The sequence below is a fragment of the Ailuropoda melanoleuca genome, chromosome 8, assembly GCF_002007445.2.
Source record: "Ailuropoda melanoleuca isolate Jingjing chromosome 8, ASM200744v2, whole genome shotgun sequence".
Taxonomy (NCBI): domain Eukaryota; kingdom Metazoa; phylum Chordata; class Mammalia; order Carnivora; family Ursidae; genus Ailuropoda; species Ailuropoda melanoleuca.
In genome coordinates this window covers 105,685,944-105,699,218 of record NC_048225.1, presented here as the reverse complement: position 1 = coordinate 105,699,218, position 13,275 = coordinate 105,685,944, and the positions used below count along the sequence as shown (strand labels likewise).

The 13,275-nt window shown below is 36.9% G+C and overlaps 1 protein-coding gene across 7 annotated transcripts in view; it reads right to left on the bottom strand.

The window, feature by feature from the left end:
- KCNT2 (potassium sodium-activated channel subfamily T member 2) overlaps positions 1–13,275 on the bottom strand; it is a 349,882-nt gene extending 336,607 nt beyond the window's left edge. For all 7 annotated transcript variants that reach the window (XM_034667169.1, XM_034667168.1, XM_034667171.1 and 4 more), the window contains exon 1: positions 12,613–13,275. In XM_034667169.1, the coding sequence (XP_034523060.1) occupies positions 12,613–12,707 (95 nt within the window). In that variant the 5' untranslated portion in view covers positions 12,708–13,275. The remainder of the gene's footprint in view (positions 1–12,612) is intronic.

Sequence of the window (13,275 nt, the reverse complement as noted above, 5' to 3'; positions counted from 1 at the left end):
GAGATAAGTTGAAAAATATTGTAGTTTGGGGTTACTTTTTTTTTTTTTGACAGAGATAGAGACAGCCAGCGAGAGAGGGAACACAAGCAGGGGGAGTGGGAGAGAAAGAAGCAGGCTCATAGCGGAGGAGCCTGATGTGGGGCTCGATCCCATAACGCCGGGATCACGCCCTGAGCCAAAGGCAGATGCTTAACGGCTGTGCCACCCAGGCGCCCCTAGTTTGGGGTTACTTTTATCAATTACTTACCAATCAGAAGTCTGCTATATAATTATGTCCTTAATATACATCTCTATGTATGTATATGTAAATATATAAAGCTACATAAATAAATACTTACAAAGTCTTAGTGGAACGTTAAATTCTATGATATTTACTTTAGGCATTTGTGTAAAAAGAAAATAAATGAATTAATCCAATGTGAGGAGGTAAGAATGACCACAATTTGGTCTTGTTTTTTGGTTAGAATCTTTGTACACTCTCCATAAAGCAATGCCCATTTCAGCCTCTACTGACAATCTTTACACCTCAGGTGTGCAATGAAGAATATAATTCTTTGCTTTTCTTAATTATTAATCAAAGCCATTTATATTTTTTAAGTTTTGGGGGGGTATTTTTAGCTTAACTAAATTTAGTTTTGTGAATGCATTCATGTTTTTAAAACTATCATGAAATAGGCCAAGTTTGGTTTTGATGCTTTCCCCATTTCCTTTATGTGAATCTTTTAATTGAAATTTAGTTCATGTACAATATCATATTAGTTTCGGTGTACAACATAGTGATTCATCAATTTTATATGTTATGCAACGCTCGTCATGATAAGTGTAGTTACTATCTATTACCATACAACATTATTACAGTATTATTGACTATATTCCATATGCTGTACTTTTCTTCCCTGTGATTTAATTTTATAACTGGAAGTTTGTACCTCTTAACCTCCTTCACCTATTTCACCTGCCTTCCCAAACGCCTGCAGCAAAAGCCAGGCTGCCCTCTGTATTGAGTCTGTTTCTGTTTTTGTTTGTTCATTCATTTAGTTTTTTAGATGCCACATAAAAGTGAAATCATATGGTATTTGTCTTTCTCGGTCTGACTTTTTTCACTTAGCATAATACCCTCTAGGTCCATTCATGTTGTCACCAATGGCAAGATTTCATTCTCTTTTATGGCTAAGTAATATTACAGTGTGTGAGTCTGTGTGAGTCTGTGTGAGTGTGTGTGTGTGTGTGTGTGGTGTGTGTAAATTTTTATCCATTTATCTACTGATGGACACTTAGGTTGCTTCTATATCTTGGCTATTGTAAATGATGCTTCAATAAATACAGGGGAGCATATATCTTTTCTAATTAGTGTTTTGTTTTCTTTGGGCAAATACCCAGTAGTGGAATTACTAGATTAAAAGGCATTTCTAATTATTTGAGGAAGCTCCGTTTTCCACAGTGGCTACACCAATTTACATTCCCACCAACAGTGCACGAGTGTTCCCCTTTTTCCGCATCCTGGCCAACATTTGTCATTTCTTGTCATTTTGATACTATTCATTCTGACTGATGTGAGGTGATATCTCACTGTGATTTTGATTTGCATTTCCCCAATGATGAGTGATGTTGAGCACCTTGTCTTGTGTCTGTTGGTCACCTGAATGTTTTCTGTGGCAAAATGTCTATTCAGGCCCCCTGTTCATTTTTATTTGGATTATTTTGGTTTCTTTGGTATTTGACTTGTATGAGTTCTTTATATATTTTGGATATCAACCCTTTATTGGATATACCATTTGCAAATATCTTCTCTCGTTCAGTAGGCTGCCTTTTCATCTTCTTGATGGTTTCCTTCACTGCACAAAAGCTTTTCAGTTTGATGTAGTCTATTTTTGCTTTTTTTTCCCTTGTCTTAGGAGACATATTAAGAAAAATGTTGCTGAGGTCAATGTCTAAGTGATTACTGCCTATTTTTTTAGGGGTTTTATGGTTTCGGGTCTTACATTTAGGTCTTCCATCCATTTCGAGTTTATTATTGTATATAGTGTAAAGAGAGTGGCCTGGTTTCATTCTTTTGCAGGTAGCTGTCCAGTTTTCCCAACATTTATTGAAGAGACTGTCTTTTCCCTGTTTCACATCTTTGCCTCCTCTGTAGTAGATGAACTGATCGCATACATGTGGGTTTATTTCTGGGCCTTCTATCCTGTTCCATTGATCTATGTGCCTATTTTTGTGACAGTATCATACTGTTTTGACTACTATGGCTTTGTAGTATGTCTTGAAATCCGGGATTGTGATACCTCCAGCTTTGGTTATGCAAGGTCTTTTGTGACTTCATTTAAATTTTAGGATTATTGGTTCTAGTTCTGTGAAAAACACTATTGGTATGTTGACAGGGAGTGCACTGAATCTATAGATTGCCTTGAGTAGTACAGACCAATAAAAAAGGTTTTAAAGAAGATACATGAAAGGTCATAATCCAACAGTAATCTCAAGTGTTTCCGTTTTTGTCCTACAAGATATAACTGAAATACATTTATAAGTGTCCTGAAAAATCTACTTCAAGTGAGTAGTTCTTTCTAGTTATATCAGTACCTGTCAATGAGGATGTTACAAAAGCCTTATGAAACTTGCTATTCTTTTATGATAGGAGAGTGCATGAGGATACCATACAGTAACGGAAGATCCATGGGAGCAATGTCCTTTCAATCTGAACACCAAGGAAAGCTGTATTTCTCTTGAATTACTAGTATATTTCTCATTTTATGTAATTGATCAAGTCTTTTTTGCTCTGGCTAATTTTGTGGCCCACTTCCAGGAACGATATAGGAACTCACAGAATTCACATTGTGCACCCACTCTACACCTGATTTGGATTTTTCCCCTTATTATCTTATCTCTCTGCTGTATTTTCTATTTATTTTAAGCTATTACATGTATTTATAGGAACCATTGCAAATTTTCTTTGGAATAGATGAAACTAATAGGTAGGGCTAAGTGTTAAGATCATAGTCAATAACTTCACATTACCCCATTTAAACCTCATAGCATCTCCGCAAGAGAGTTTTCATTATCACCAGTAGAGTGGTTGAGAAAATTAATTTCACCCAGGTACAAATACCTTACAGAGTTGAAATATAAGTAGGAAACTCAAAAGTTCTACCAAAGAACATAAAAAAACAAACAAAACACCTCACCATATCTAAAGAAAGTAATTATAGATTAAGTAAAGTAGCAATGACTATGGGAAATGGATGACCTTAGCCAAAGCTTCCTAAGTGAATGCTCTAAGAGTATTGGTAAGTTAATTATATGATCTCATATGATGCCTTTTTGATTCATCCACATTCTGGTTTTGTTTAAACAAACAAATAAAATCTGTTTTAGTTGTTTTACCAATTTCCTATTTTAATCCACTCTCTCCAGACTGTCAAAAGAACAATGCTTTATATTTAAAGAAAAATTTTCTCCCAGAAAATATTACCATCTTTGAAAATTCACTAGTTTTTCTTTCGAATTAATTATTGCAATATGGGCCTAGAGCAATATAGATGCTATATGATTTTTTCTAACTTTAAAAGCATTTACATTTGTTTACATTTTTTTTTTAAAGATTTATTCATTTATTTATTTGACAGAGATAGAGACAGCCAGCGAGAGAGGGAACACAAGCAGGGGGAGTGGGAGAGGAAGAAGCAGGCTCATAGCGGAAGAGCCTGATGTGGGGCTCGATCCCATAAAGCCGGGATCACGCCCTGAGCCGAAGGCAGACGCTTAACCGCTGTGCCACCCAGGCGCCCCTGTTTACATTTTGTCCTGTTAATTAGTAACATTAAATCACATCTGTTTACATTATAAACATAGTTGATGGGCATAATAATCAGATTTGGGTTCTACCTCTTGTGATTATGTAACTTGGAACAAGCTATGTATTTCTGTACCTCAGATAATTCATTATAAAAAGGGGGAAATAACAGAATTCCTCAGAGCTGGTGTGAAGATTAAATAAAATAACACATGTAACACGTTTAGAACAATACGTGGCATGCATTCAGCTCTTGATAAATGTTCCCTGCCTTTATAAGTACTAACGCAGTAATCATCCATTTTCACTTGATCTTCTATATTTTCAGCAGAAATTGGTTAAATGCACATGAACCCTTGTGGAGAGATAGGCAAGAAAAAGAAACAAAATACTGAAAGCTTCCATTTATAATTTGCCAAAATAATCACCACATGTTATGGCAGTGACTAAAGTCATTGCCATCACTCCTTACTGGTACTTGTGCAGCTTACCGATCACCCTGATTCCTAGGGGATCGAGTGGTATTTCAGTTTTTTGACAGGCCCGAGACAGCAGGCTGTCCATTATTAAACCACACATCTGGTCCTTGTTGTTAATAACTGGTTGTTTGCAATATGTGGACAATCTACAAGTTTTCCCACTGGGAGTCAAATGAGGTTGAAATGTGTTAATCCTCTTTTATCCCTATTCACATAGTGATTTACAAGATGGGCTAAGTGTGCCCCTGTATTAACAATTCATCTTTATGATTTGATGGAAAGTCCAGTGCAAGAAAGCCAAGAACAAGCAGTCTTTTATTTCTTAGATTCACTGTTTTTTGGCTTTGTATGCAAAATCCATTTCTTATACATATTTACATACTGTGAAAATTGGAAGTAATACAGCTCTGAGTTCAAGGAATTCATACACAGAGGGCATGATGTTCACTCTTTAAAGCCATGCAGTAATTGCAGGAGTGCAGAGTACTAAAGCACAGTTCCAAAGAGATGCCCAGTGAAAACTCGAAACAGGAAAGGGTCAAAGAGTGAAGGACTTGCTGCCAGCCACAGTCCCCTGCAGACCAGCCAAGCCTGACAGCCAGGGTTTCTGTTTCTGTTTACCTTTACTACTTCTATTTGTCAGAAAAAGATAAAGATAAATATGATTGATCCAAGAGAAAATTGTGGAAAGAAATCTCACTGTCCTCAGTCCCCCTCTTTTGAGGATCCTCTTTTCCCCCATACCCAGAAGCATTTCCTCCCTTTCCTTTCAGGCAACTAGGGCTTTTACAGCCTCTGATTCACTCCCCAGCTCCAAACTCATCTCTACTTCCCAGGCAAAAGAGACAAATAAATCTAATACCACTGGTGCACTGAATTAGTTTGCATAAATGATTTATTTTTTCCCTTGAAATTATACTACATCTTAGATTCTCTTTAAGAGTCTGCTTGTTATAGTTACATCTAGTTACTGAGGAATCAAGTTCAGATATTTCTAATCCACTCTTATGCTTCCAGATGATCAGATGCAAAGAACCCAATGCCAATTTCACAGCGCTTTCTTTGCCTTCACAGAGCTGGGGTTTTTTATTTATCTGCCCCAAGGAAGCACATGGTCACTCTGCTATAAGAGATATATGCCAATCAGACATTTCTGGCCCTGCTGATCCATATCTACTCTACCCCTCCAGTACATCACTTACATCTGACTTTCTACAACTTCACACAACCCCTTCTGAATTTGTACAGAGGATGAGATGTTATCAGTGCTCTAGACGTGCCTTGTCTTCTCACTCTGTGCTCCAAATGACTTTCTCTTACATTGCAACTTTATTGCTATCTGATGATTAAGATCCTTGTGAAAGGAATTGTTTTTCTCATGATCTATTAAAAAAATAAAAATAGGGGCACCTGGGTGGCTCAGTCAGTTAAGCATCTACCTTCCGCTCAGGCCATGATCCTTGGGATCGAGCCCGCATTAGGCTCCCTGCTCAGCAGGGAGTCTGGTTCTCCCTCTCACTCTGCCTGCTGCTTCCCCTGTTTGTGCATGCTCTCTCTCTCTCAAAATAAAATCTTTTAAAAAAATACAAATTGAGTCAAGGACTCAAAATACATATTGAGTCAAGGACTGTCAAAAAGCATAAGTAATGGTCTTTCTGGATCATTATCTACTACTTTGATTAATTTTAATTAGCAATTTAAATCTCATAAATGCATTAGCTCAAAAACATCTGGATCTAATGAATTAAATATTGCTCAGATGGGGTGCCTGGCTGGCTCAGGGGGAAAAGCATGCAACCCTTGATCTGGGGGTCATGAGTGTGAGCCCCATGCTGGGTGTAGAGATTACTTAAATAAATAAATAAACAAGCAAACAAACAAACTTCAAAAAATAAATAAATAAATATTGCTCAAGAGGTCAAGCGAACAATTTCAAACTATAAATATATAAAGCCACTGGTTAGATTTCACTGAAAAAGTATTTCTTTTTGCTCCATTTTCTAAAGATAACTTAGGTAAGGATGGTGCAAAAGTAAGACAACATTGGCAATACATAAATATGCTGATAAAAACAGATGAACGACCAATGACAAAGCGATTTATGAACATGTAAAACATTTTAATAAACAAGAACATGATAGGGAAAAGCCAATAAAAATACCACATCCACTATTAACAATAAGAAAATAAAAGCATGGCCTAAGCTACAGATTCACATTATGACTAAATATACTGTTAGTTTAATTTTTATTTTGTACTAATAATGAAGAGGAAAGCTCTAAGTGTTCAGCCTTCATTTGTATTATTTCCTGTACTACCTTTCAAATACATTTTTGCAGAAGTTGAGTTACGTTACTAACAAAGAAGGGCAAAAGTGTGTTAATAATTTTGGAAAAACAAGTTAGCGGAAATCATTTTCCTCATCATTCAAAAAGAAGTATGTTTTCCACCCATCCTCAAGACGAACTTGAAGCTGCCATTGAGAAACTATTTAGTAGAAAGTTTAATCTCCTTGGGGCACCTGGGTGGCTCAGTCAGTTAAGCATCTGACTCTTGATTTCAGCTTAGGTCATGATCTCAGGGTCATAAGATTGAGCCCCACATCAGGCTCCATGCCCAGCATGGAAACTGCTTAAGATTCTCTCTCTCCCTTTCCCTCTGCCCCAGTACCCCTCCTCTCTAAAAAAAAAAAAAAAAGAGAAAAAGAAAGGAAGGAAGAAAGAAAGAAAAGTTTAATCTCCTTAAAATGTCACATAACTTATGCAGAAAATGAAATTTCTACATTCTAAACTTCCTTATTCAAGACTTATTATATGTAAAAGTACTCTGAAAAGTTACAAGTGTAATACTCACTGGAGAGGTATTACTAACACATAAGCATATATAGAAAGTGGAGATATATATATATATATATGAGAGTGGGTAAACGGTGCCAACTTTAAAAATAAATTCCATGTAAGTAAGTAAATAAATAAATAAATAAATAAAGTCTATGTAATCTGAAAAGCCACATTTCAATTATAAGATCAGGTCAAAAGGAAGAAATCAAACACATTTTTACATAAAATATTAATGTCTGAATTCTTATAACTACTGATAAACAAAAATTATTAAAAATGTATATTTCTCTTGATTTTACGTATTACACTATATATATCTAAAGTCATTTTTTGCACCATTACCTAATTCAGCAGTAGGTAATTTTTTTTTTATTTCCTTACTCATGGTGCTTTCCCTTAATATAATAGACAGGGTTAAGAAATACAGCATTATCTAGATTCTCTTAACAGTAAATGCTTAAATCATTTTTATAGATATTGCATGTGCAAAGTTGATTCCACTATATATTTAAACAGTAAAAATAATATTTGATTCGTTTTACTAACACAAAATATTTTAAAAGTGTATTTAATGACCTGAACTTACAAGTTTAGAATAAGTACTTCACATCAAATGGCTACTTTTCAAAATAATATATAATTTTATTAAGGGAGATAAAATCGGTAGATTCCCAACCCATTCTTCCAATTTAACTTTATTATGTAAATTAATATATTTGCATTGTATGATATCTAAAATTACACATACTCCAAAAGCTATCCAAACATTTTCGCCATTTTATAAATACCTCTTAAACTATTAATCATTGAATTGCACTCTTTGTTCAAATCCTTTTATGTTTTCAATTACTACAGTGCATTAGGTGACTTGCTTACATTACTTTTAAATGCCACCTATAAAATATGAAAGATAACACTTAAAATTACTGGAGTTGAAACAACTGCCTGGATATTTGAAAATTGAATGATGTTAATTAAATAAAAGCCCTACTCCTGTATGACTGCAACTAAGAATTGTCCACTAACAGTAATTTATCAACAGTCATGACAATTTATCCACATCAAGTGCATTGTGTTCCAAATTTTAAAATTACTAAGTCATGATGAAGATGAGAGGGCTTGTTCTAACTGTCTTAAGGCATTTAAAATTTGAAATTTACCAACACTTAACTGCAAGAGAACATTCTAAATCTTTATTGTTTTATGAATCATTGAAATATTAAAACAGAAAACAATAGATGTGAACACTGGAACAATTCTACATATTACAGAATGGCTTCCATATAAACTAGTTAAATTCAGTGTCTAGTCATATTACTTTTAACCATAAAGTAACTCTGAGGATACTAAGTATCCTAAACATTAGATTCAAAATATATAGAATATTTTGAGCCATCCCTAATACAGTGACTTCAGCTACTTTATTTTCAAGCAACACTGACTATCCTACAAAGGGTGTATGATCTTCTTGACAGTCTCAAAATTGAAATTCTGCAAAAACATTGTCATAGCATAAACAATCCCGTCAATATTCAGGAGAGGAGCTTATCTCTAAACATATCTGTGAACACCTCCTGACCAAGCACTGCTTCACATTCTTGCTTACATTCGTCTTAAAACCTAACTTAATAAGGCCCTGAGATGCAGCATGTAGTCAAATATTAGCTGAATGGATAAATGACCATTAAGAAATATTTCATGAGCCACTTGAATTAGATTTTTGTGTTTTACTCAGGATGCCAAAGAAATAAATGTGAGTCATATGTGCAGCAGACATCTCTAGGAATTAGCAGTGTTCTCATTTAGCAACTCTCAAAGTTATTTCATGGCCTTAAAGAACTAATGTTATTCATGTGCTAAATGTACAGTTCTCTGCAATGCTATGTCTAACTCTGTTCCTTTATGTCCTACTCAGAAAAGGTTATCAGAATGCAAATCAGGGAGAGGGAATTATGTAAAGATGACAGTGATACATAACGCACACACACGAAGTGTATACATATATGTGTCACACATACATTACATATGCACTTAAGCATGTGTTTCCCTACTAAAAGGTGATAAATTTAAGTGGACTATCCAAGGTTAGTTCACAGAAAATCTATGGTATAGAGACCACCAAAATTCTCTCTTTCACCACACTCCTTCACATCTATCATATGCTTTACTCATTTTCACGGGACAGTCAATCATGCTCTATTAAGATGTAAAATTTTTTTCACTTTATTTTTTTAAAGATTTTATTTATTTATTTGTCAGAGAGAGAGAGAGAGAGAGAGAGCACAAGTGGGGTGAGGGGCAGAGGAAGAAGCAGGCTCTCTGCTGAGCAAAGAGCAGGATGTGGAACTCAATCCAAGGACCTTGGGGTCATGACCTGAGCCGAAGGCAGATGCTTAACCAACTGAGCCACCCAGGTGTCCCTTAATTTAAAATTCTTAACAGGAAGAGCAAGGTAAAAGTGTCTACTTTCCCATCAGCTGATTCCTCCATCATTTCTAGGATGTGACTCTAGATGGAGAAGATACCCAATCCTGGTCCAGATTCCCCCAGAAGCATACCTAGAGATAAGGATTGGAGCATAAGTAGTTTATTTGGGAACTGATCCCAGAAAATACCAGTAGGGGGAGGAGGGAAGGAAGCCAAAAAAGCTTGTAGTATCAAACCAATTACAACTGTGGGCAACTGGAGCTAGTCCCATTGGACACAGTGTAGAACATGTTTCAGAATTATCCCAACCAAGGGGTTAGAAAGCTAACGCATTTATCTAACAATTCCTTATTTACTCATTTACTCAGTGGCTCTTTGAGCTTGCTCTCCAAGACCTGGGGAGCCCCTGAGACTGGGCGGGGGGGGGGGGGGGGGGGGGGGGGCGTACAAAACAAAAAATGAAAACTTCAGGCAGAGAATATTCATAGAAAATGCCTAGAGAATATGGACAAAGCTCTAAATGTATCTGTTGGTATAAAACCACCCACCTATTCTTCTATGAAAGAATGTTTTCTCTTCAGCTCCAAGGAACTGAGTCCATGATAACTGAGTCGATTAAGAAGGCTACTCAGACTCAGTTGCAAAGAGAAACAATAAAGACAAAAGAGATGACTTTACTTACTGCACATTAATTTAGAATTCTGAAGAAAAATAAGGAAAAGAATTGAAAACTGCTAATCAGAAGTGAAGAAGGGAACATTTAATGAGCACCTAAACTGTGCTAGATGCTGCAAAATTATTCGTACAAATTCAAACAAATTAATTGGAAAGAATTTAGGAGCTTCTTGAGGAATCTGAGTCACAAAGAACAAAACCGAAGTGTCATATTTGCACTTATAAGATATATTACCAGGATAAGCATTTAATTTCCCAGAAACTTAGTTACTGGTTCCTAAAATACACACATACACACATAAACCCTTACAGACACACACACACACAGACACACACACACACATACACACACACCATTAGCATAGTTAGCATATTAGACTAGCCAGTGCTTAGTGCCAACTAAGTGTTAATTTTCTACTTTACAGAAATAAGATTATTGAATTTCACTATGGTCGAATGACTTGCCCAAGGAGACTCAGCTAGTGAGAAAATAAGCAAAGGATCGAAGGCTGAGTCACCATTAACCCAAGGATCTTGTCTTCAAAGAAGAACAACAAATGGAACCTAAACTAAATATTGAGATTTCATGAAGCCACAAAATCAGTCAAGTGGATGAACAATTTTTTTAATGTCTAATACCTCATTTTAATAGTAAAGATGGCCCAAATTTTAAGTTAAACTTGGGCTAGCATAAACTTCTATTATAATAGATATTTTAACTAAATGTATAAAACTTTTTTTAATATAGCAGTGACTTACTGGGTAGTACTCAACTAACCAATATTACTAATTACTGAAGTATATCTTCAGCACCCTTAGAAAAATGAAGGGAACCTCATGAACAATTAACATCTTGGATACAATATTAAAAAACAAACAATATTATCACTACCAAGTCCAAAATATATCCTCTGTGAATTCAGTCCATCTCACACTTTCTAAAGTGAGGATTTCTATTCTACGTAATGATCCTAAGGTCCTGAAGTAATAAATATAGATGTCCATCCCTATAATCATGATGGTGCATTTGATAAGCCATTTAACCAGGCTAATACAGTTTATCTAAATGTCAACTAGCTTTGCGATTTGTTTAAATATTCATTTCCTTATCTTCAGTCACCCAGAACACCTTACTTCCCAAGCATACTGGTAAACCGGCACTTGTTTTTTTAATTCTGACTCATGTGTTTTGTCTTAAAAAAAGAGGTTGCACTGAAATATTATCCTCTGAGAAACATCCATATCCCTTTAAATTACTAATACGAGACCAAAGAAGTGCAAAATTGATGCCCAAGATAAAAGCCTCTGTGTGCAGAGACAGCAGTTGGTATTGGGAGTTGAAATGGTGAGGAAGAAAAGGAGAGTATTTGCCCAGTGCTGAATGGGGATGAGATTTTTGAATAGGATCTTTTATGTAATTAAAATAGAATATTAATACCAAACTGAACTTCAAGGATATATTTCAATTGAGTTAAGAGCCTAGTTAGTATGCATAGATCATTTAAAAACAAAAATATATGGCATGTGATACATGAAATTATTATTCCAGAAAATACTAAATTCAATGAAACATGAAATGTGCCTTTTAAATAATGAATCAGATAGCCGGAGGAATTTCAGAAGTTCAACTAGGCAAAGCAGTGATGCTATAGATAAAACACATGAGCAATATTTTGCTAGTAATAAACATTCCAGTTTTGGAAACTTAGTTTTAATCTTGTAACATACATACTAACTTGGTTAAAAATATATTAACTACAAAAAGGTTGGGTCATGCTATACAAACACCATTACTAATCACAGTCACAGTTACCTGTTCAATGTGAGCCTTTTCAGTTGACAACGTCATTTTCCCTAACTACCTGTTACATATTGAAACCAATTGTCTATCTATAACTCCAAATGTTTAAAGAGCATAAAATTCCCAGTAGCAGGTGAACACCTTAACAAGATAACACTGACAAGGAATAAGTAAATAGGTAGGTGCAAGAGATTTTAAGTTTCTTATGTGCTTTTTCAATCAACTTGGATACATTTCCAAATTTGAGGAACACTTAAAGAGAAAAAATAAAAATTATGTGGCACTGACATTGCGTGCCATTTGGATGTATTGCACCTCTCCTAGCAGCCTTATACACACCCTAGGAAAGCGCAGATAGACAAAAGAGTAAGCACCCAATAAATGCAATAAATGCCTTGCAAGGATAAGAAAGTGAAAAGGAAGAGCTCCTTATCTATGGCAACTGCTCTATACAGTCAAAATGGAGAGACAAATTAAAGAGTCCCTCTCACTCCCTCCCCCAGTCTCGGGCTCCCTTTTCCTTCTCCCCTTTTCCCCCTTCAGCCTCCCCACTTCTGTCTCGTTTTCAGCCATACAGCCAGAGCAACACTGCACCGCACCACTCACCTGTCGTCGTTTTGCCATCCTTGGTCCCCTAGCAGCAAATCCCGAAATCTGTACCTGGGAGGCAAAGGGGGCACTTCGCTCTCCAAATCAACCATCCTTCCTCAAAGAGTGGGAAACATAAAACGACGAATGGAGGAGAGGAGGGAGAGAGAAAGAAAATTCTGCGGAGTGGAGGGAGAAGACTAACAAGATGCTGGGGGCCACAGAGGGACGGGGACGGGGAAGGGGAAGGGGTCTGGGAGGGGGAGGGGTCGGCTCCGTGCCGGAAGCTGAAGCTGAAAGGGGGCTGGCTCCTCTCTCCGGAGGGTGTGATGGGGATGATGCAAACCGAGCCCAGGAGCAAAAGTCTGGCTCTGACAAGAATCTACGCTGCCAAGGAACCGCCCCCAGGCTCGGCGCCGCCTCTGGTCCCCAGGACTCGGGGGAGGCGGGAATGCAAAAGTTACTTCGCGGAAAAAAAAAAACAAAACCGAACACGCGCGGTACCTAGAAAGAGGGGAGGGGGCGTGCGCGCCGAGCGCTGGGGAGGCACTTTCCTAAAAGGCAGGTCGAGGAGCCTCCTCCGAGGGCAATCCCGGCAGCGGGTCCCCGCGCGGGCGTGCACGCGGCACAACCCCAAGCGGGCGCGAGGGGGACCGTGGGTTTGGTCCCAGCTGCGGCCAA